Below are 20,436 nucleotides of genomic sequence, written 5' to 3' on the forward strand. Positions count from 1 at the left end.
GAAGTCCATCGTATCAAAATCCGAAAAGACGACAAGGAAATAGCAACAAAACACATAGTCCTGACTTTTGCCTCCAGCCAACTTCCCGAAACCTTAGAAGTAGGATATCTTAAAATTAATATAAGACCATACATCACAAACCCCCGACGCTGCTTCAATTGACAAAGATTTGGTCATGGCTCAAAGAGCTGTCGTAGCCACCAAACATGTGCCAAATGTTCTTCAAATGATCATGAATCCGTGGACTGCAATGCTTCACCACGGTGCGCGAACTGCGAAGGGGATCACGCCGAGTACTCGTGGTCGTGTCCTACCTGGAAGAGAGAGCAGTAAATAATAACATGGAAGACAAAGGAAAACATAACTTATCAAGAAGCACAAAAAAGACTCCCCCTCAGCCTTCCAGTTCACAGCAAGAACAAATTTCACCGATGTGGTGCGCAGGGGCGGCACATCACACCAGGCTTCGGCCACTCCCCAGGCAAAGCCTGAGGCAGGGCCACCCCCGCCCCCGGCAGACGCAGCGAAGGCTGTCCTGCCATCATTGACACTGGGTGCACCGGCCCCTCAGTCGGCCGCCCGCAAGGCTTCCCCCAGTCGGGAGAAGCCCAGAAACCGTACACCCGCGGGTTCACCGCAAACGCCCAGAGCCTCTAGTGAGGCGCTGGACATAACACACAACTCGCCTTTGCTGCAGCAGAGGTACAGCTCCCTGGAGCGAAAAATAAAAAAAGACCCCAGTACTGGTACCCCCAAAACCGGTAACCAAAGTTTTAACTATACTTGTCAAACATGGCGTTCCTTATGCAGTGGAACTGCCGAGGACTAATGAATAACTACTGTGACATAAAAGAACATTTGAACACAATGTCTCCGGTGGCTTTATGCTTACAGGAGACCAACTTTGGTCCAAAACAAAAAAAATATTTTAAACAAGTATAATGTATTTCGGTGTGACTGAGAGCAAGCAAGGAAACTGTCTGAGGTGTTGCTTTTGCCATCCATAATTGTGTAGGAACCCACGAGATCAAACATAAAACCAAATACGAAGCCGTCGCAGTCACCAATCTTCATTTTAAAACACTCACATTATGTACCGTGTATTTTGAACCGCAGCTAAATGTAACACTTCATGATTTAGAATCCCATTTAGAACAGCTACCAGAGCCATATCTGCTAGTTGGTGATTTTAATGTCCACTCCGGCTATTGGGGAAGTCTACACACTGATGCAAGAGGTCGAATTTTGGAAGATTTTATTCTAAATAGTAATGTTTGCCTCCTAAACACCGGCAAAGATACATACTTGTCTCCGAGCATGGGAGAAATGAGTTCCATAGATTTGTATTTTAGTTCACCCTCTCTCTTTTGTTATTTTAAATGGGATGTCATCGATAACCCATACGACAGCGATCATCTCCCTGTATTAATAAGCCTAACATCCTCACTGCAAGTCACCCCAACGAAACCACTACAGTGGAAGTTACCTTTAGCCGACTGGACACTTTTTATAGAAAGGGCCAGCATAGATAAAATAGTTTCAGACGATCTCAGCGTTGACGAACAGAATAAAGCTATCACAAACTGTATTTTAACCGCTGCCCGCCTAGAACTCCTCGGTCATCTGGAGTAGTAAAGGAGAATCACAAAATTTGGTATACACAAGAATGCCGAGACGCAAAAAGAAACAAAACAAAGCTAGGGAAATATTCCGTAGGTACCCAACGCGGGAGAATTTAATAAGCTTTTAAAAGGCAAGAACGAATGCTCGATATATTCGCCATAATACAGAAAAAACTTCATGGAAAGGTTACGCTTCCTCAATAAACTGCTCAATTACGTCACAACAAATGTGGGAGATGTTAGGAAAATAAATGGCAGCTACTCCTCATTCACAGTTCTCTTTCTCTCAACCATTGGCATGCAGACAAATTTAGAAGAACAGGCAGATATTTCGGGTGAATAATTTTCGGCAGTTTCCAGTTCATCTCATTACACAGAACCATTCTTCAAATACAAAAACAGCTGAAAGACAAAGACTGCGACAAGTGGCAGTACAAATGAACCCTATAATAACTTACTTGCAATTCAAGAAATTAATAAAGTAATGTCCGCTGGTAAGCAAACTGCACCTGGCTCAGATAAAATACATTATCACATGTTAGCTCACGTCACTGAACCGGCTGTGGAAGAAATTTTAAATTTTTAAACAAAGTTTGGGTATCAGGGAAACTTCCCCAAGCCTGGAAGGTGGCCATTATTCTTCCATTATTAAAACCCGGAAAACCCTCTACCCTTCCTAGAAGCTATAGGCCCTTAGCCCTTACTGTCTAGCAAAATCTTTTGAAAGTGTATTGAATATCAGACTATCATCCATGTTAGAAGACCGGGAGTTTTCGGATGTACATCAATGCGGTTTTAAAAATGCTTGCTCCACCATCGACCACCTGGTTCGTCTTGAAAATACTGTTCGTGAGGCTTTCATACACAGAAAGCACACTCAAGCTGTCTTCTTCGATTTAGAGAAGGATTATGACACAACGTGGAGGTTTGGGATTTTTCAGGACCGGGCTGAACTGGGCATCCTCGGCAGGATGTTGAACTGCCTTAAATACTTTTTGTCTGAACGTACATTTCATATCCGCCAAGACTCAACCCTTTCAAAGAATTTTATCCAAGAAAACAGAGTACCTCAAGGATGTATTTTGAGCACAACACTTTTTATCGTAAAAATGAATTCCAATACATCAACATGCGAACGACAGGTACTGCTAACAATAAATAAACTGGCAACACGGGCAGACAGAAATAGCTTCCGTTTTTATGGACAGAAATCCGTGGCCATTTTTTTCTCACTCAGACGAGGCATGCAGCTAGATCCCACCCTACACCTGAACGAAATAGACTTAACCGTGAAAAAAGAACATAAATTTCTTTGTATAACATTCGACAGAAGGCTCACTTTCCTGCCTCACATAAATGCGTTGAAAAAGAAAGCTTCTCGATGCCTGAACATACTCAAAGTGGTGCCGAGAAAGCACGGGGGAGCCGATAGGACATGCCTCTTACAAATATACCGCTCTGTAGTACGCTCTACCCTGGATTACGGATGTATAGTGTACAGGTCAGCGAGACCATTGTACCTTCAAAGGCTAGATACTGTGCATAATTTAGGTTTGCGTCTCTCTACTGGTGCATATAGGACATCACTCATAAACAGTCTCCATGCAGAAGCCAATGAACCATCGCTTACAGATAGAAGAGCCATGCTCACAAGCTCATACATTCTAAAAATCCGTTCACTGCATAAGCATCTAACTTACCCTATCGCCACAAGGTACCTTTCTAGAACACTCTTCAACAACAAGCCGCAAGCTACTTGGCCACTGCTCTTGCGATTTGAAGAGATTTGCCGGAACCTCGGCATGCTATACATATTTTGCCAAAGATCATCCGAAGGCGAGCTCCACTGCCGCCATGGCACAATTTCCCTGAAATCTGTGATTTCACTCTTACACAGTTCCGTAAGAAACAAATTTTGCAACAACATATAATACAAGAATTCCTCTCCCTTGAGGAAAAGTACAGTACTTTCGCAACTTTTTGTTCTGACGGTTCAAAAACTGATGCATAAAATATTAACACTTCCAGAGTGCCCTTCTATCTTCACTGCGGAATGTTGCGCCATCAGTGCAGCTATAGAAAAAATAGTAAATGAGAACCTCGCCAACAGCATTATTTACACGCACTCGCTAAGTGGGCTCAAAGCCCTTCATTCTAGAAATTCAAAAACCCCGCTGCTTGGCGACCTCATACACAACATTACAGCATCCATAGCTCAAGAATAAAACATAAGGCTCTGCTGGGTACCAAGTCATGTCGGCATAAAGGGCAATAAAAGAGCAGATTTCTGAGCTGCTCAAGCTTGTGACAAGGAAATTAAGAACACAAATATGTCGTATAGACATTGCATCAACTTACTACATAGTAATGCAAGAAAAAAATGGGAGTCCACTTAGAACAACGAACTAAATAACAAACTGCAATTAAAATAACCAGTCCTCGGTGAATGGAAGTCATGTGTGCACCAGAAACGTCTCAAGGAAGCCATTATCTGCCGTCTCCGGATAGGACACACACATCACACACATGGCACTTTACTTTCTGCTAAATAAAGATGACAGACCAGTTCGTACGTGCGGACATGAACTTACAGTCAATCACATTTTAATTTCATGTTCTAAACTGGAAAAGCTACAGAAAAAGTGATTTTCTTTGTTTTATAACCAATGCATCTGTTTTCTTCCGGCACTGCTCTTGAGTGATAATGCAATTCTCGGCACATCTTGCGTTTTTAGATTTTTAAGAGAAGCAGGATTTCTTTAAAAAATACGTAAAGCATGACCCAGTACTTCGCCTTATACACCACAGCCATTTCTCACTCCTGAGAAAAAGGGTGAGGTCTTTATTTCATGGTTGGGAGCCTCGAGACCCTTGCCCTGGCAAGGACGGCCGCTGAGGTTACCCGACCCCTTTAAAAGTTTTTTATAGTACCCATTCCTAGAACCCTTTTCCTTCAACATCATGAGGTAATTCTAACTATTTAAGCCCTCTGCACCACCCGACGATTTTCACATTTCTATAAAATGATCCAGAAATTTCTCCTATACCTCGAGCTTGGCGCATGATGGCCTTAGTTGCCTATGTGCCAAAAAACCCAACACAACGCAAACAGATGCTCTCCGTACCTTCACGCCTCGTCTTCTGCTACGTCTCACGCACGTGTACGGTAGAAATAGGCTCCTTGAGATCGAAAACAACAACCGGAAGGCATTGACGGCGAGGATTATGCGAGCGTGTGCCTTCCTTGCACAGTGCGCTGTGTAAGCTTCAAGGAATCATAAATACCATGCAATGAGCAATCGCAATATGGCGTTTTTCAGTTGACACCACTGCGGAGGCAAAAACTGTTCATGCGTTGCTCATCGAACGACGCACCGTACACTCGCATTATTGAGTGTTTGTTTCTTACACAGGAAGTATGACTTCAGTATATGACCGCGGGCGATCAACCCTGCATGTGATTGACTCTGCTGTGGTCGTTGAGATTTCTATGTTCGTGAACTGCTTCCTGCGCGCTGTAATCAGAGAATAATCGGGATAAGTTTCGTTTAACTTGAGTGTGTCGGCCGCCGGCTGAATGCGGCCCGCAAGGAATGCACGCGTATCCTCAAAAAAAGCGCATATCAGCTGGTTGAACGTTCACCTTGAGCAAGCGGGTGAACTGCCGTGTATAAATTTAGCTGCGTATCGTATCTGTAATGCCGCAGCTTTACCGTAGTTGATGGCGCTCGAATGAAAGGCGCTACAATCCGGCCTTGCATGTCGGCGCCTCACGTACCGAGGGTGCTTGCATGATCATCCGCGCTGGGAAATTATTACCTCTTTAATGAACCAAGCGCGAGGAGATTCATGAGTGCGATACTTCTCATATATTTTAAGTATTTCTGGCAGAAGACCCGAGCATACAGCTGTACGACAGGCGGCGACGATCAGAATTAGCACACGCCTCGGCTGCACCAAGTGAGGCCACAAATATGCCCCCACATGTGCCTCGAACAATGTGCTCGTGAGGGCTTTTAATAAAGGACATGATGCAATCTATCAAGCATTTGTCAAGACATATTCGCCTTTCCACTGCGCAGACGAGGCTCTTGTATTGCGCTCAACTAACCCCTCGCCAAACGCGTTCGCGTATGTAGGCCTGTACGTTCGCGTCTAGGTTCGTGCTCGGAACCGGAATCTGCGGCCGCTCTTGTGAAAGGCCTCGAACACCATCGCAATATCAGCCGTGCGCACGAATTTATTAGCCGAAATATTTTGTGAATTAGAACTCGGCGATTGTATTACGAAGCGAGCATTTTTGTTTGCGAGGTGGTGAGACAATGGAACTGCGATCCCACACACGCAAGCTAACAAAGAAATAAACAGCTAGAACTACCGAAAAAGCTTCCATTGCAAGCGATACAGGCGATATAAACCGAGGCCTAGTCGAAACAAGGGCTTGCATCGCGCAAAACATCACATGAAGAGCCGCGGTCCTCTAGTCCATACTATTGTTACCACTACCCTACTGCCTCTAAAAATTGTCCTGGTAAATATGGCTTCCCGCTAACAGTTCCAAACCGCCCAGCAAGAAAAAAAGAAGCGCGTTCTGTGCAGCCACCGCAAGTGCGAGGAGCATGCCGAGAAAATCGAGCGCTGGCCCCGAGCTCTTGCAACCCTCAGGCAGCCCACGGGCAGCCGGAGACGCATAACCGACGGGGCCCAATTCCGCGCGGTGACGGGCGCAACTAACAGTGCGTACATGATGTCTTCATTTCTGCATTTCCCAGCGTGGTCTAATAAAAAGCCACTTACTCAACGTCTTGTTTTGTATAAAATTTGTCACATAACGTGAGAATGCTGCAAGCGGCGGTCGACACAGCAACTCTATCGTCATGGGCCGACGGATTATGTCCAGCGCCCGATCTGCAGCTCCTTAAGCTTTGAGCACAGATTTGCCAGCCAGAGGCTCAGGCAAGCCGGAACCCGGAATCCTTGGAGGCTCAGATCCGCTACCGCCAGCTCATAGCTGCAGCTAGACCTCAGGAACGCCTCCTCTTGCATCAACGGTGGTCGGCGTGCGGTAGGCGTGCTCTGCGGTACGTCCAACCTTCATCTGGAGAGGAAGACACGCTCCCCTGAGCCGACTTCCAGCGCGTGCCATGCGTTAGGAAGAGCTCCATGTGCATTTGCGACTGACATGACGCAGATATTCGTTCCCAGCTATGATACGCTAGCACCTGTGGTATCCGCCCTATTCATGTTTCGGCCGAATGCAGGAGCACTTCTAATTGCACATTTCATCTGCGGGATGACGTCTCCGTTCACTTTGGCTGAATTTATCGCTACAATAGATCAAGCAGAACTGGAGACGGCCCCTGGTCCTGACGGTGTGACATATGGAGTGTCGAAAAACCTAGAGCGAGCATTCTTGGGAGCTATCCTTGGTTCATCAAACACTGGTTGACAGTCAGGAAAGATACCCGAGCAATGGCTGCAAACAGCTATCATCTCCATCCCAAAGCCCGGAAAACACCATGGCAACATATCTAGTCTTCGGCCTATTCCTCTCATGTCTACTGTTTGGAAATTGTTGGAATGTATGTTGGACAACAGTCTGCAGTTATGTCGAGACGTACAGCAGTGATACCAGCCGTCACAGATTGCCTTTCGCCCTCACCTTGCTGCAGAGGATGGCCTAGACCACTCTGTAGTTCTTATCGGTGGCCGATCGAAACGACAGTTGTTGGAATTAATGGGCACAAGGCATATGACCATATCAGCCATGCTGCCCTCATTGAGGTGCTACGCTGGATCCACTTACCAGCAAACATCTGCACCTTTCTCCACACCTTTCTTACATCTCGTGAATTCGCCATCCGCATCAACATAGAAAATGTGCGATCGTTTCAGTCACATCGTTGTGTACCACAAAGGTAAGGGCTAGCTCCACTTCTTTTCAACGTTTTCCTTCTACCCTTGGCATGGTGCTTGGGCGACAGTGCTCACCTGCACGCACTCATTTATGCAGGTCACTCTGAGAATTACAAGTAAAAGGTGTTCTTTTGTAGAACTTAAGCTCTCGCCCCAAAAGACCACTATACACCCCATCGCGGACGTATGTGTCCCCCGAGTGCTTAAAAGCACCCCTATCAGCCTTTATCTGAACAGAAATAGACTTCCAGTCGTAACCTCAGTCCGAGTTCTCGGACTTGACCTGCTTGATTCCGGCTCCGCAAGCCCCTGGCTTTGCACAGCACGCCAGAAGGCATCCAAAGTGCTGCATCTCATCCGCCGCATTTCTGAGAAGTCAGGGGGGGAGGGGCACATCCACCATCGCGAGCACCTCATATGTTCTTTGGTACAGCCAAGATTGATTTACCAGGTCCGATTCCAGCACATGCCCCGTGCAGAGTGGGATCGCATGAAATCTATCAACCGAGCTGGAATGCATGTTATTACGGGCCTCCCACAAATTACCACACTTCAAGCCTTCCAAGCCGAGGAGCAAATAAACACGCTTGACGAATGATTCACCACCGTTGCCAAGCACGGCGCACAAAATAAAGCAATATCCCTGAAGCCGCAGCTCTCGCAAAGCGTATGGAACATGGCTCTGTGCTGCTATCGTACCTGCCCGTCACGACCACCGTGGCTTTACCAGCAAGTTGCTATGGGCCTATGACTCGCCTATACTCACGATTCATTGGCCTCCTGAGTGAGTCTAGTTTTGGGAACGATGGCGTCTCGCCACCGATTGAAACTTCACTACGGCGACACGCGGCGTATGTCGATGCTAGTGTGTGTGTGTGTGTGTGTGTGCAGATCACGTGACCACGGCGATCGCTTCCCCTTAATTATTACCACGAATTGCAACATGCTCATACGCTTGTACCACTGCGTAGCCGTTCACACAAGAAGAGCTGTTGGCCATTTGGAGCGCAATTTTTGGGCCGATTGCCTACGCTGATTTAGTTAAGCGTGCTCGGTCCACTTTTCTCATCTAGAAGCCACCTTGACATCCTCACAGACTCCTCAGGCGCCATTCGTTGTCTGCGACGTGTTCTGAACACTGATTTATTCGTGGAGCTAATCTAGAACATAATTGAAAAATTCTCTTTCACGCTATGTGTAACATGAAGGCGTCGAGATGCCCACCCCCACAACCTTTGGTGGATGCAACATGTCATGAATCAGTTCCTCCACGTCCCCTTCGAGCGGTTACAACCTATCAGGAGACAATACTCCTTCACCGGGGAGGTAGGACTATGGACGTAACTGTAGGCTACATTATTATATATTTAGCCACCACAGAAATTCCGCCGCAGGTGTGAAACTAAAAAGCAAGTCGGTAAGGGGCCAATTCATGGCAACAGTTCAATCTGAGGAAATATATCGCATTTATTCAATTAAGATTTTTTCTAACTGGCAACTGGTGGCAATCGCTGTATATGCTGCTCCGATGCTGCAAAGATATTCCAGCATCCTGCGCATCGTATAAAGCGCAATCAAGGGAATTGAAAACTGAAAGCAAAACTACATTTCTGTCTCTACGCGGTCACCCGTACCTTCGGACTTTTGGTGATTTTTTTCCTGCCTGCAGTGCGTGCGCATGCTTCAGCGGTTGGCGTGACCTGTGTTCACGACAGCGTTTTCCGAGGTAGTGTGTTGAACTTAAGTGTTTTAGTGGGCATATATAACTGGGGAATTGTATACGTTCGTTCAGAAAGCACGGGCGATTTTGTGTTCGTGTTCATGCGCCAGAATGCGTTTGTAATGTAGCATTCGTTGTTCTGAAGCCGATGTTAATGAAAAACACGTACGAGCGTTGCCATGATGTGAAGACGTAGAGCAAGTCGGCACGACTAGGCACCTTCCTCGGATGGTAAGCAATTCTATGTCTTCATGCATTCTGGCATGCATTATTCAAAGCATGTTTTACTGAAGAGCGGCCTCAGGCCTTGCCGCTTCTGAGTACGTAAGTGCCAAGATGTGCAGTGCGACAAGTCGCTCTTTTCGCGTATCCTATGAAGAGAAGCAGCACTGAACCGAGTTCGCCGAGAATCATTGTACTCCTAACTTCTTTTTGTATGACGAAACGAATGTTGCAGGGTGCTAGCGTATGCTGCCTAAGAGATCTAGATATAATCTTTTTTTATCTAATGCCATGTAACGCTATTTCGTCCGATTCCTGGTCCTACGGTTTATGCGCACGTGGTGAGTTTAGCGGCGTGGGTAGGGACTGTGCCTTATCTTTGAATAAAATGGGTTACGTATGAAATGTATATACAGTAGTTTCTTTTAAATCTAGCGATAATGCTACAACTCTGAACTTTAAATCTTTTGGGTTTCGAATAACAGCGGAAAAATCACACAGGGACAAAACTGTTTAACGATAACAAAAACATTGCCAATATTCAAGAGGTATTACACATGCCTTCTTCCGACGACTGTTCTTTTCCCAATGGCCCCGTCCACACGCTTTTTCCTCCTCAATGTCCACGAGGCACATTTTCTCTCTCACCCGCACGTGCACACGGTTTGGTGGTCGCGTCCCCACCCCCACACTTGCGCCGTGTTTGACATCTTGAGTTCATTCGGGAAGGAGACCGCTTGCGGGCGTGTAGCTGAAGCGCCGTCTGTCGCCGACCGCGCGGCTCTCCCCAATGTCGCTGCCAATTAAAGGCGCCGGGCTGTTGGTGGTCTTTTGTCCGCACTTTTCGGGGCGCCGCCTTTCGGGTGTCTCCAAGGGCGCCCAGGTTTCTGTTGCCGTCTGTTTCTGCTTTGTAGCACTTTACCCAAGCTTGCCGCTTCTTTCCGGGGAACAGCTGCTTTCTGCTTCTCTGTTTCTTTGTTTCTTTACATCCTCCCCGCCCGCAAATGAGTATAAACTCATTTTATGTTCGTTTTTAATGGATAGAGGAGCTGTACCGGACGTCTTATGATGACACCGGACGGCATCTGGACGGTGCATGATCCGATATGTCCATCTCGCCCTTTAAATACCTCCACAACGCGCGCAGTCTGCCACATATGCCTAGGCGCATTTTCTTTTGCACGATCACCAAGTCGTCCACGGCTATGACACTCGCAGGGCTTGAATAGGCGAAGTGGGCTGACGGTAACTGAAGGATGTACTCCTTCAACCATCGTTTGCGAAATGAATTCATTATAGTTTGCCGGTATTTCCATCCCGACCTATGTCTGTTGCAGTGGCCGAAGGAATGGACGCTGTCCTCGCTTCTGGCAAAGCGATCAGCCGTTTGCCCGAGATGAGATGGGAAGGCGTCAGGACCAATGGTTCCCTTCGGTACTCTTTGTGCATGCCCAGCTTCCATGTAACTTCCAATAGCCGAGTCGTGCTGTTCCAAAAGTTCTTTGTTACACCCAAGTCGCCTCGCCAAGCTGTTTAGCCGTTGCACCACCATGTGTCTGTTGTCACTGAGTTCCTGCGATGGGTCTTTCCATGGCAGTGCAACTTCATAACACTGTCCTTTCTTTTCCAATTGTATTTTGTCTAGTCGTCGTGCGTTCGGCGTCTCTGGGGAATCTTTTATGCCAATGACGTCCAACTCCCAGAAGTTCTGCAGCGTAGTGTGGACTTTTTCAGCCGTCTCCAAACCAATTCGTAATATGCAAACATTGTTTGCTAGTATGAGGTTAGGGGTCACACTGAACGGCCCCTACATGGTCCAACCAAGCCTGGTGTTAACGGCTGCCAACCCTTCGTTTTCGTCGCTTCGCTGCACTTCACCAGTTTGGAATTTCCAGAGGTTATCGGCGCCAATTAATAATCCAATTCCTGGGACCGATGCCAAGCCGGGATAGAGAAATTTGTCTGCGATTAATGCACCTCCGAGTTCTATCTTTTGCACAAAACTGTGATCGGGGGGCACCTGCCGGACATCTTTGCATACAAAGGCCACCTCAAAAGCCTCTACTCTGGTTTCTTGGCCGCTATACTGGCTCTGAAGGCGAAGTTCTTCGAGCCGGCATCTTTGCAACTGCTTGGCAGGCTTGCCAAAGGTGTTCAAATGGAATTCGCTCTCTCTCAACGTCTTCAAACCAAGTTTTTTTTAGATGTCTTCTCGAATGAACGTTTTCTGGCTTCCACCGTCCATTACGCCCCGGATGTAGCCGTATTTAGTGTCCCCCACAGCAAAGGCACCGAAAGTCTGCAGCGCTGTCTCTTGAGTCTCTTTTCTGTAAGCGGCTGCATGCACGTTCGTGGCAGTGACCTCCGTTGGCCCGTAGGTTTTGTCTATTGTCCAATTTGGATTGCACATTGAGGTGGCATGTCTTCTTTCGCAATGCTCGCAGCTTATCTTTCTCCTGCAATCTTTAGATCTGTGCCCCCACTTCGTGCACCGAAAGCACTTTTTTGTCTTGGATAACTTCTCTGTCTTTTCTTTGCTTGTCAGCGCAGCTGTGCAAAATTCTATGCCGTGTTTGCTTGAATCACAGAACGCACATTTCTCAGCCTTTTCCGATTGCGTAGAAAGCACAGCGGCACTGGCAGGCTGCTGGTTCGGGCGTTTTCCTAAGCTGTCCATGTGATATAGTTTCTTCTCTGCCGCAATGACAGGATCTTGTTTGCACCGCTCTCGGCATTCGATCTCCACTAGCAGGAACTCTAATATCTCATGTAACATGCCGTCAGATCTGTCTGCTGTGTGCGTAGAGGCGGAATGCTGCGCTGGCGAGGCGGGGCTGATATCGGCTGACGACAACGCATCTGTTTTTGTAGCTCGGCTTGTAAGTCGATGAAACTCTACCACCATGTCTCACGGCAGCGCTGTTAGTACGATGTGGCAAAGAATTGCAGAGTAAGCATGCGTGGTCATTCCCAGTCCCGTGAGTCCGCAAATGTGTGCTTGTACATGGTCGTAAAGTCAGCGGAGTCCCCTCACATCTCCTGAAGACGATACAGACGGCAGCATCCTCAACTTGGCAAGGTGCTCCTGCTCTATTCTTCCTTTGTCGCCGAAACGGCGCTGCAGTATCTGTACTGCGTCGTCATAGCAGGCCTCTGTTGCCTGCAATGCTCTTACTGCCGACGAGGCGGGCCCGGTGAGGAGGCTCTTTAAGTAATGGAACTTCTCCGCTTTCGACAAGCTCCGATCTTCATGCACCGTGTCGCGGAAGCATTCCCAAAAAGTCTGCCAATTGGCAAGCTCACCGTTGAATGATTCTAGATGCAGCTTCGGGAGCTTTATGCCACTGTGCCTTGGTGTCGGCACCGACGCTTGCGTCGATTCGGCTCTGTGCACTGCAGGCGTGGTCGGTTGCGAAGCTGCTATCCGAGCTTTGAGTAGACCGATTGTGTTCATGGCCCGGTCGTCGTATTTGATGACCTCGGTGAATTCGGTCTCGAAAGCTTTCTCCGGTAGATGGTTCTTCATGTCATCGTTTAACTTCCGCAGTTCATCGTTGCTTACTTGTAGTCTGTGCAGCAGCGCTGTCAGTTGATGAACGTCGGCTGTCAGCAGCACTGCTGTGGCCTCGTTGATTATGATGGTGTTCTGCCCTCGTCGACTTCTCTTGGCCTTGAACTTTTCCATGTTGTTGTTTTTTCAGCTCAGTCTTTGCAGTCCCTCGTGGTCCCTTCGGATATCACCGCTGTCTTCTCATCCCGGGTTTCGGCACCATGTAATATATATTGTGTGCATTCGTCCATTCGACTGCTTTAATCTTAAGTACGTACCAAAGGGCCCAGATTTTGACTCTCCTTCAGGTACCGGACGCTCTCTAAAGCGCGCATACCGACCAAGATAACAACATATGTTTAGCAAGCAGTCGCGACTTCAACTTTCTTAACGTAGTCAAACCACGCAGAGAACAACCAACGATGCAGTGTTTCGTAAAAAAACGTGACAAGGAACCGGCCTGACACTACGCAACGGCACGTTCCAGGAACGAACGACAGCCCCTGTGTCCTAAACGGCGCTGGTTGAGCTAACCGTCGTGACCTTGAACCTCATAAGGGGACAGGATGCCTGTTGCTGCAAAGCACGTTTTGTTTTTTGTTATGCTCTCCTCCTCCGCAAGAGTTGGCCCGAACTCTGCGCGAAGTTACGCATGGGGCTCCTCCGTTCCACGCTGGTTGCAGCGGGATAGTTACGCCGCTTTGCGCCCGAAACCGTGCGAAGGGAAAGAGACGCCAACAGTTTGAGGGAAGTGCATTAAGCAGTGCGTCAACTCGGCTCTCCGCATGGGTGCTTCGGTTGGCTTTTCTCGCTGACGATTGACACTAAAGCACTCTACACACAGAACGCAACTCCATGAAAATGCCTACGTAAAGTGGCACTAAGCATTTGGGCTAACCATTCGAGGCTTCTTCCCTTCAGCATAGGAGCTGTGGCCATTGGCGAAGTAATATGGGAAGTAGAACCACCACGCTGACCGCCCCAACCCCTCTTTCTGCTGCATTCCTGAGCAGTGGTGAAGACCACAGAACGCCATACAGCTGGACTATACCAAGACACGTTTACACAAGGCGCACCTTGCACGACTGTCTTTCCTGAGAAGTGCGGGCTAATGTCGCAGTGTCGCTGGTAAACCGACAGATCGACAAGTTCCCTTTTGACCGGGGACGCACACATACACTATCGCGGAAAGCAGCAGCCTGGAAAGAAGCAGCCCACCCCTGCCCTGATCGTCAAGGAGGGAAATACACGCTTCTCACTTTGCCGTTCACGCCAGAACAGGATTGCATATCAATGCTTGATGCTCACCTTCGGTTCTCGGGGCTATTTTCCAGAAATCCATAGGTCTTCGCCACTCATGAAACGCAGCGCGCACGCAATATGGATAACGCGATAGCCATTAATGAGTACGGACGAAAGGAACACATACGACGAGTGAACTTTTCATGAAATTTTGCTATAAATGACGTTCTCGTTCCTGAAAAAAGCGAACATCTTATCCCTCGGAATGATCGGCGACTAGGGGCTGAAATCGTGCTTGGCGCTAAGCGACTTCCACGGAAATTTTCGATGTGCCGTTTTTTGTAAAGAAGAATCGCACGAGCTGCGGCACTGACGGTCTGGATTAGTCTTGCAAGTGGTACTGAAATTTTAAATGAGCAGACGGAGTCACGCTGTTCGAAACTGTTTAAAAGTTACAGGTCGTTTGTGCAACATGTTAAGCGCAGTGTACCCGACGTGGTGGAAAGCCCGCGGCGAGCCCTGTGCCGTTTTAAAAACAGGTGGGCTTCGGCGTATCTCAGAAGGTCAGTCAACCCTGGGATGTTTGGGTTCGCCAGGACGGAACATTGCGTGTGGCGTTGAGAGCCGAGTGTGCACTGCGGAAGTTGATTCGCCAGCCGCTGACGGTCGGTCGCACGAAGCTTCGGACGTGCAGCGCTTTTGTTGCTCGACACCAGGCTCCTCCTTCCTGAAGACGAGACCTGCTGGGAGTGGCTATTTGTGACGGCGCTTGGAAGATTATGCGCTGTCGCTGAAATGGAAGTATCGGCCGGTGTGGCTTGAAAGAGCTCATCGCTGCTTCTGGCGCAGCGGACCGTCATTTTCCATGGCAGCCAGTCGGTCATATCCTGACACACGTGACCTTCCGGCCCACGGAATAGGGGAAAAGAATACAAGCGGCGAGCGCTGCTGTTCCGTCGGCGCTGGGACGGCCCACTTTCGTGCGCGGTGGCCATTCGCGTTGCCCCCCCCCCCCCCCCATTTTATCCTTATTAGCGCCACAGGGCGCGCTGGGTTGTCGGATGGGCCACCTCTCCTTGCTGGACTTTGAGCGAGTCCGTGCATACGTGCACTAACCGCGATTGGTGTTCCTGAAAACACAACACCGCTTCGTCGTAGAGGCACTTGAGAGTGCATCATCGGTCAGCTGAGGGAGTTTTCAGTCATGTAACGGGAGTGCGCGAGCTCATGGGCAAAGCCACCTTCACTAGTGCTGCGGTATGCAGAATTAAAATGAGGCCAGCTTACATCGACGTGTTTTTTCGTTTTTTTTTTGCTGGATGCGTGTGCGGTGCCTTTGAAGTAGAGTTTGTCCAGACAAGCAAGCGCTATGCGCGCGCCAAAAGTCCAACTTTTCCGTGTCTTTGATCATCCTTCGCTTCGTTACCAGAGGCAGCTCGACATACGGACCAGTCCGCGGCGGTTTTATTCATTTGCTACTTCAGGTGCCACGAGGGGAATGTACAGACATTTATTATGACAATAAAAAGAGAGAAGAAATGTAGTTGTGACATCTGTCATATACATAGTTAAAACTTTGAAGAAATGGTACACAATACACACTCCTTCAGCGTGAAGCAAACGCTAGATTCCGATGTCATTCATCGCATGGCTGGAGACGATTCATTTTCATATTCTCTAGCAGCGTATACCCCATTCAGTAATGGGGGCCGCCGCGGTGGTTCAGTGGTTATGTCGCTCGGCTGGTGACACAAAAGACGCGGGTTTGATCCCGGCCCCTGCGGTCGAATTTTTATGGAGGCGAACCCCCGTGTACTGTGCGATGTCAGTGCACGTACGTTAAAGAACCCCAGGTGGTCTAAATTTATGGAGCCCTTCACTACAGCGTCCCTCATAGCCAGAGTCGCCTTGGGATGTTAATCTCCCATAAGCCAAACCAAACCAAACCCATTCACTTGTGCAATAAAGAGCCCAACAAACATAAAACGTCCTCAAGATCTCCCAGAAATAGCCCATCAGGACATTTGGAATTTCCCCAGGAGGTGCTCATTTTTCCCGAAGACATCCAAAAAACGTCCCCACAACTAGCCTTGTCCAAAAAGTTGTGCGTCCCAGGGACAGCCCCAAAGGGTTAATGCTCGATTTCTCGGCTCTGGCTCAATAAAATTATTTCTTCTTTTTCATGCAGACTTCAGGCATCTAAGCGCACATATGTGCCAAATTTTAGGCACATGCTTACGATGCAGGCACTATGCAGCAATGGCGTAAAGGTAGAACATCGGCCTCGCGTGCAAGAGGACCGGGGTTCAAATCCTGGTGCCGCACAATTCTCCACCGTGTTTGAAAAAAAAAAAATCCGCGTGTCGTTGGAATTGCATAACCAGGCCTGGAGTGCGGCCTGATCTCGGTGACCAGAACCGACAACGCACTTTCTCACCAGAGCAGGATTTAGCCACCCTGGTGTAGTATTTGGCCACAACCTTCTATGATCAAACCAATTAACCTTCGGCCCTCAGTCCCCAGCGGCTGCGGAGCAACTGACCACGGCGGCGGTCAGACCTGTGATGCAGCGGAGGGTGCTGAGAATCTGTGGCTCCGGACATGCCGCCATTGGAATCTGAACCTGGCAACGTTTAACGCTAGAACTTTATCTAGTGAGGCTAACCTATCAGTGCTGTTCGAGGAACTAGCGGGAATTAAATGGGATGTGATAGGGCTTAGCGAAGTTAGGAGGACAGGTGAGGCGTATACAGTACTAAAGGATTGACACATACTGTGCTATCGCGGATTAGAGAATAGGCCTAGGATAGAACTAGGTGTGTAATGCCTCATTAATAAGGATATAGCAGGCAACGTAGAGGAGTTCTATATTATTAACGAGAGGGTAGCAGCTATAGTAATTAGGCTGAATAGGAGGTACAAGCTGAAAGTGGTGCAGGCCTACGCACCCACATCCAGCCATGATGACCAGACCGTTGAAAGTTTCTACGAGGACGTAGAATCGGCAATGATTAAAGTAAAATCGCAGTACACTGTACTGATGGGCGACTACAACGCGAAGGTGGGCAAGAAACAGGCTGACGACCACGCAGGAGGTGACTATGGGATAGGCTCTAGAAATAGCAGGGGAGAGTTATTAGTCGAATTCGCGGATAGAAATAATTTACGGATCATGAATACCTTCTTCCGCAAACGAGAAAACAGGAAGTGGACCTGGAAGAGCCCCAATGGTGAAACTAAAAATGAAATCGACTTCATACTATGCGCTAAACCTGGCATCATTCAGGATGTGGCCGTCCTCGGAAAGGTGCGCTGTAGCGACCACAGAATGGTAAGGTCTATAATTAGCTTAGACTTGAAGACGGAACGGAAGAAGCTAGTGAAGAAGAAGACCATTAACGAGTTAGCCGTAAGAGGAATAGCGCTGCAAAACAGAAACTCGGCTTTAACTGAGGAAGACGATCTTGATGTTTATTCAATGCACGATAATCTGACATCAATAATTACGGAGTGCGCAGTAGAAGTAGGCGGTAGGACAGTGCGAAATGACACCGGGAAGCTATCTCAGGTAACGAAAGATCTGATTATGAAGCGCCAATGCATGAGGGCGCCTATGCCTACCGATAGAATAGAACTAACGGAGCTATCAAAGTTAATCAATAAGCGCAAGGTAGCCGACATAAGGAAGTTTAATATGGAGAAAATCGTACATGCTCTAAAGAACGGAGGTAGCCTAAAAGCAGTGATGAGGTAACTAGGCATAGGTAAAAACCAGATGTATGCATTAAGAGACAAGCGGGGCAATATTATTAGCAATATGGATAAGATAGTTAACGTAGCCAAAGAGTTCTATACAGACCTGTACAGTAGCCAATGTAATCAGAGCGCTAATGAGAAAGACAGCAGTGCACAGCAATGCGTCATCCCGCAAGTAACGAAAGATGAAGTAAAGAAAGCCTTAGAAGCAATGAAACGGAGAAAAGCAGCTGGGGAGGATCAGGTAACAGCAGATCTGTTGAAGGATGGAGGGGACATCGTGCTAGAAAAACTAGCCACCCTGTATACGCAATGCCTCATGACCTCGACTGTACCAGAAGATTGGAAGAATGCAAACGTTATCCTAATAAATAAGAAAGGAGACGACAAGGACTTGAAAAATTACAGGCCGATCAGCATACTATCCGTTGCCTACAAAGCATTTACTAAGGTAATCGCTAATAGAGTCAGGGCAACGTTAGACTTTAATCAACCAAATGATCAGGCAGGCTATCGTAAAGAATATTCCACAATGGATCATATTCACACTATCAATCAGGTGATAGAGAAATGCGCAGAATATAACCAACCTCTATATATAGCTTTGATTGATTACGAGAAAGCATTCCACTCAGTGGAAACCTCAGCAGTCACACAGGCATTGCGTAATGAGGGGGTAGAAGAATCTTATATCAAAATACTGGAAGATATATACAACAACTGCACAGCTACTTTAGTCCTCCATAAAGTCAGCAACAAAATTCCAATAAGGAAGGACATCAGGCAAGGAGACACGATCTAGCCAATGCTGATCACCGCATGTTTACAGGAGGTATTTCGAGGCCTCAATTGGGAACAGTTGGGAATAAGAAAAACTGGTGAATACCTAAATAATCTGCGACTTGCTGATGACATTGCCTTGCTGAGTCACTCAGGAGGTGAACTGCAAATCATGATCAATGAGTTAGACAGGCAGAGCAGATCGACGGGTCAACAAATTAACATGCAGAAAACCAAGGTAATGTCCAACAGCCTAGCAAGGGAACAACAGTTCACAATTGGCAGCGAAAGCCTAGAAGTTGTGACTGAATACGTCTACTTAGGGCAGGTAGTGACAGCTGATCCGGATCATGAGAGGGAGATAACTAGAAGAAGAATTGGGTGGAGCGCATATGGCAAATTCTCGCAGATCATGAGTGGCAGTTTACCAATTTCCCTCAAGAGGAAAGTGTACAACAGCCTAATCTTACCGGTACTCACCTACGGGGCAGAAACGTGGAGGCTAACGAAAAGAGTTCAGCTTTAGTTAAGGACAACGCAGCGAGCCATGGAAAGAAAAATGATAGGTGTGACGTTAAGAGACCGGAAGCGGGCAGAGTGGGTGAGGGAACAAACACGGGTTAATGTCATCCTAGTCGAAATCAAGAGAAAGAAATGGGCTTGGGCAGGGCATGTACTGCGAAGGCAAGATAACCGCTGGTCCTTAAGGGTAACGGAGTGGATTCCAAGAGAAAGTAAGCATAGCAGGGGGCGGCAGAAGGTTAGGTGGGCAGATGAGATTAAGAAGTTTGCAGGCAAAGGGTGGAACAGCTGGCAAAAGATAGGGTTAATTGGAGAGACATGGGAGAGGCCTTTGCCCTGCAGTGGCTGTAGTAAGGCTGATGATGATGATGATGATGATGATGATGATGATGATGATGATGATGATGATGATGATGATGATGATGAATGTATATACAGTAGCTTCTTTTAAATCCAGCGGTAATGCTAAAACTCTGAACTTTAAATCTTTTGGGGTTCAAATAACAGCGGAAAAATCACACAGGGACAAAACTGTTTAACGATAACAAAAACATTGCCAATATTCAAGAGGTATTACACATGCCTTCTTCCGACGACTGTTCTTTTCCCAATGGCCCCGTCCACACGCTTTTTCCTCCTCAGTGTCCACGAGGCACTTTTTCTCTCTCACCCGCACGGGCACACGGTTTGGTGGTCGCGTCCCCACCCCCACACTTGCGCCGTGTTTGACATCTGGAGATCGTTCGGGAAGGAGACCGCTTGTGGGCGTGTAGCTCAAGCGCCGTCTGTAGCCGACCTCGCGGCTCTCCCCAATGTCGCTGCCAATTAAAGGCGCCGGGCTGTTGGTGGTCTTTTGTCCGCACTTTTCGGGGCGCCGCCGTTCGGGTGTCTCCAAGGGCGCCCAGGTTTCTGTTGCCGTCTGTTTCTGCTTTGTAGCACTTTACCCAAGCTTGGCGCTTCTTTCCGGGGAACAGCTGTTTTCTGCTTCTCTGTTTCCTTGTTTCTTTACAACGTAAACATAACGTCTGAGGTAAAGTTTTTTTTTCTGCTGTATAGGGGCTGACCGCTAGTCGTTGTACTCATCAGGCCGCTTTGCAGTTTGCTGA

General features: G+C 47.8%; 1 protein-coding gene across 1 annotated transcript; it reads right to left on the reverse strand.

Moving 5' to 3' along the window:
* Window positions 1-12,496: 12,496 nt before the first annotated feature.
* Window positions 12,497-13,165, reverse strand: LOC144102657 (uncharacterized). The gene has a single exon (XM_077635871.1). The coding sequence runs from the start codon at window positions 13,163-13,165 to the stop codon at window positions 12,497-12,499; it is 669 nt and encodes a 222-aa protein (XP_077491997.1).
* Between the last annotated feature and the right edge of the window lie 7,271 nt (window positions 13,166-20,436).

The sequence above is a fragment of the Amblyomma americanum genome, chromosome 8, assembly GCF_052857255.1.
Source record: "Amblyomma americanum isolate KBUSLIRL-KWMA chromosome 8, ASM5285725v1, whole genome shotgun sequence".
NCBI classification, from domain to species: domain Eukaryota; kingdom Metazoa; phylum Arthropoda; class Arachnida; order Ixodida; family Ixodidae; genus Amblyomma; species Amblyomma americanum.

Excerpts from the sequence above, each read along its gene's own strand:
- LOC144102657 (XM_077635871.1), bottom strand. The coding sequence starts at position 13,165 with ATGGAAAAGTTCAAGGCCAAGAGAAGTCGACGAGGGCAGAACACCATC.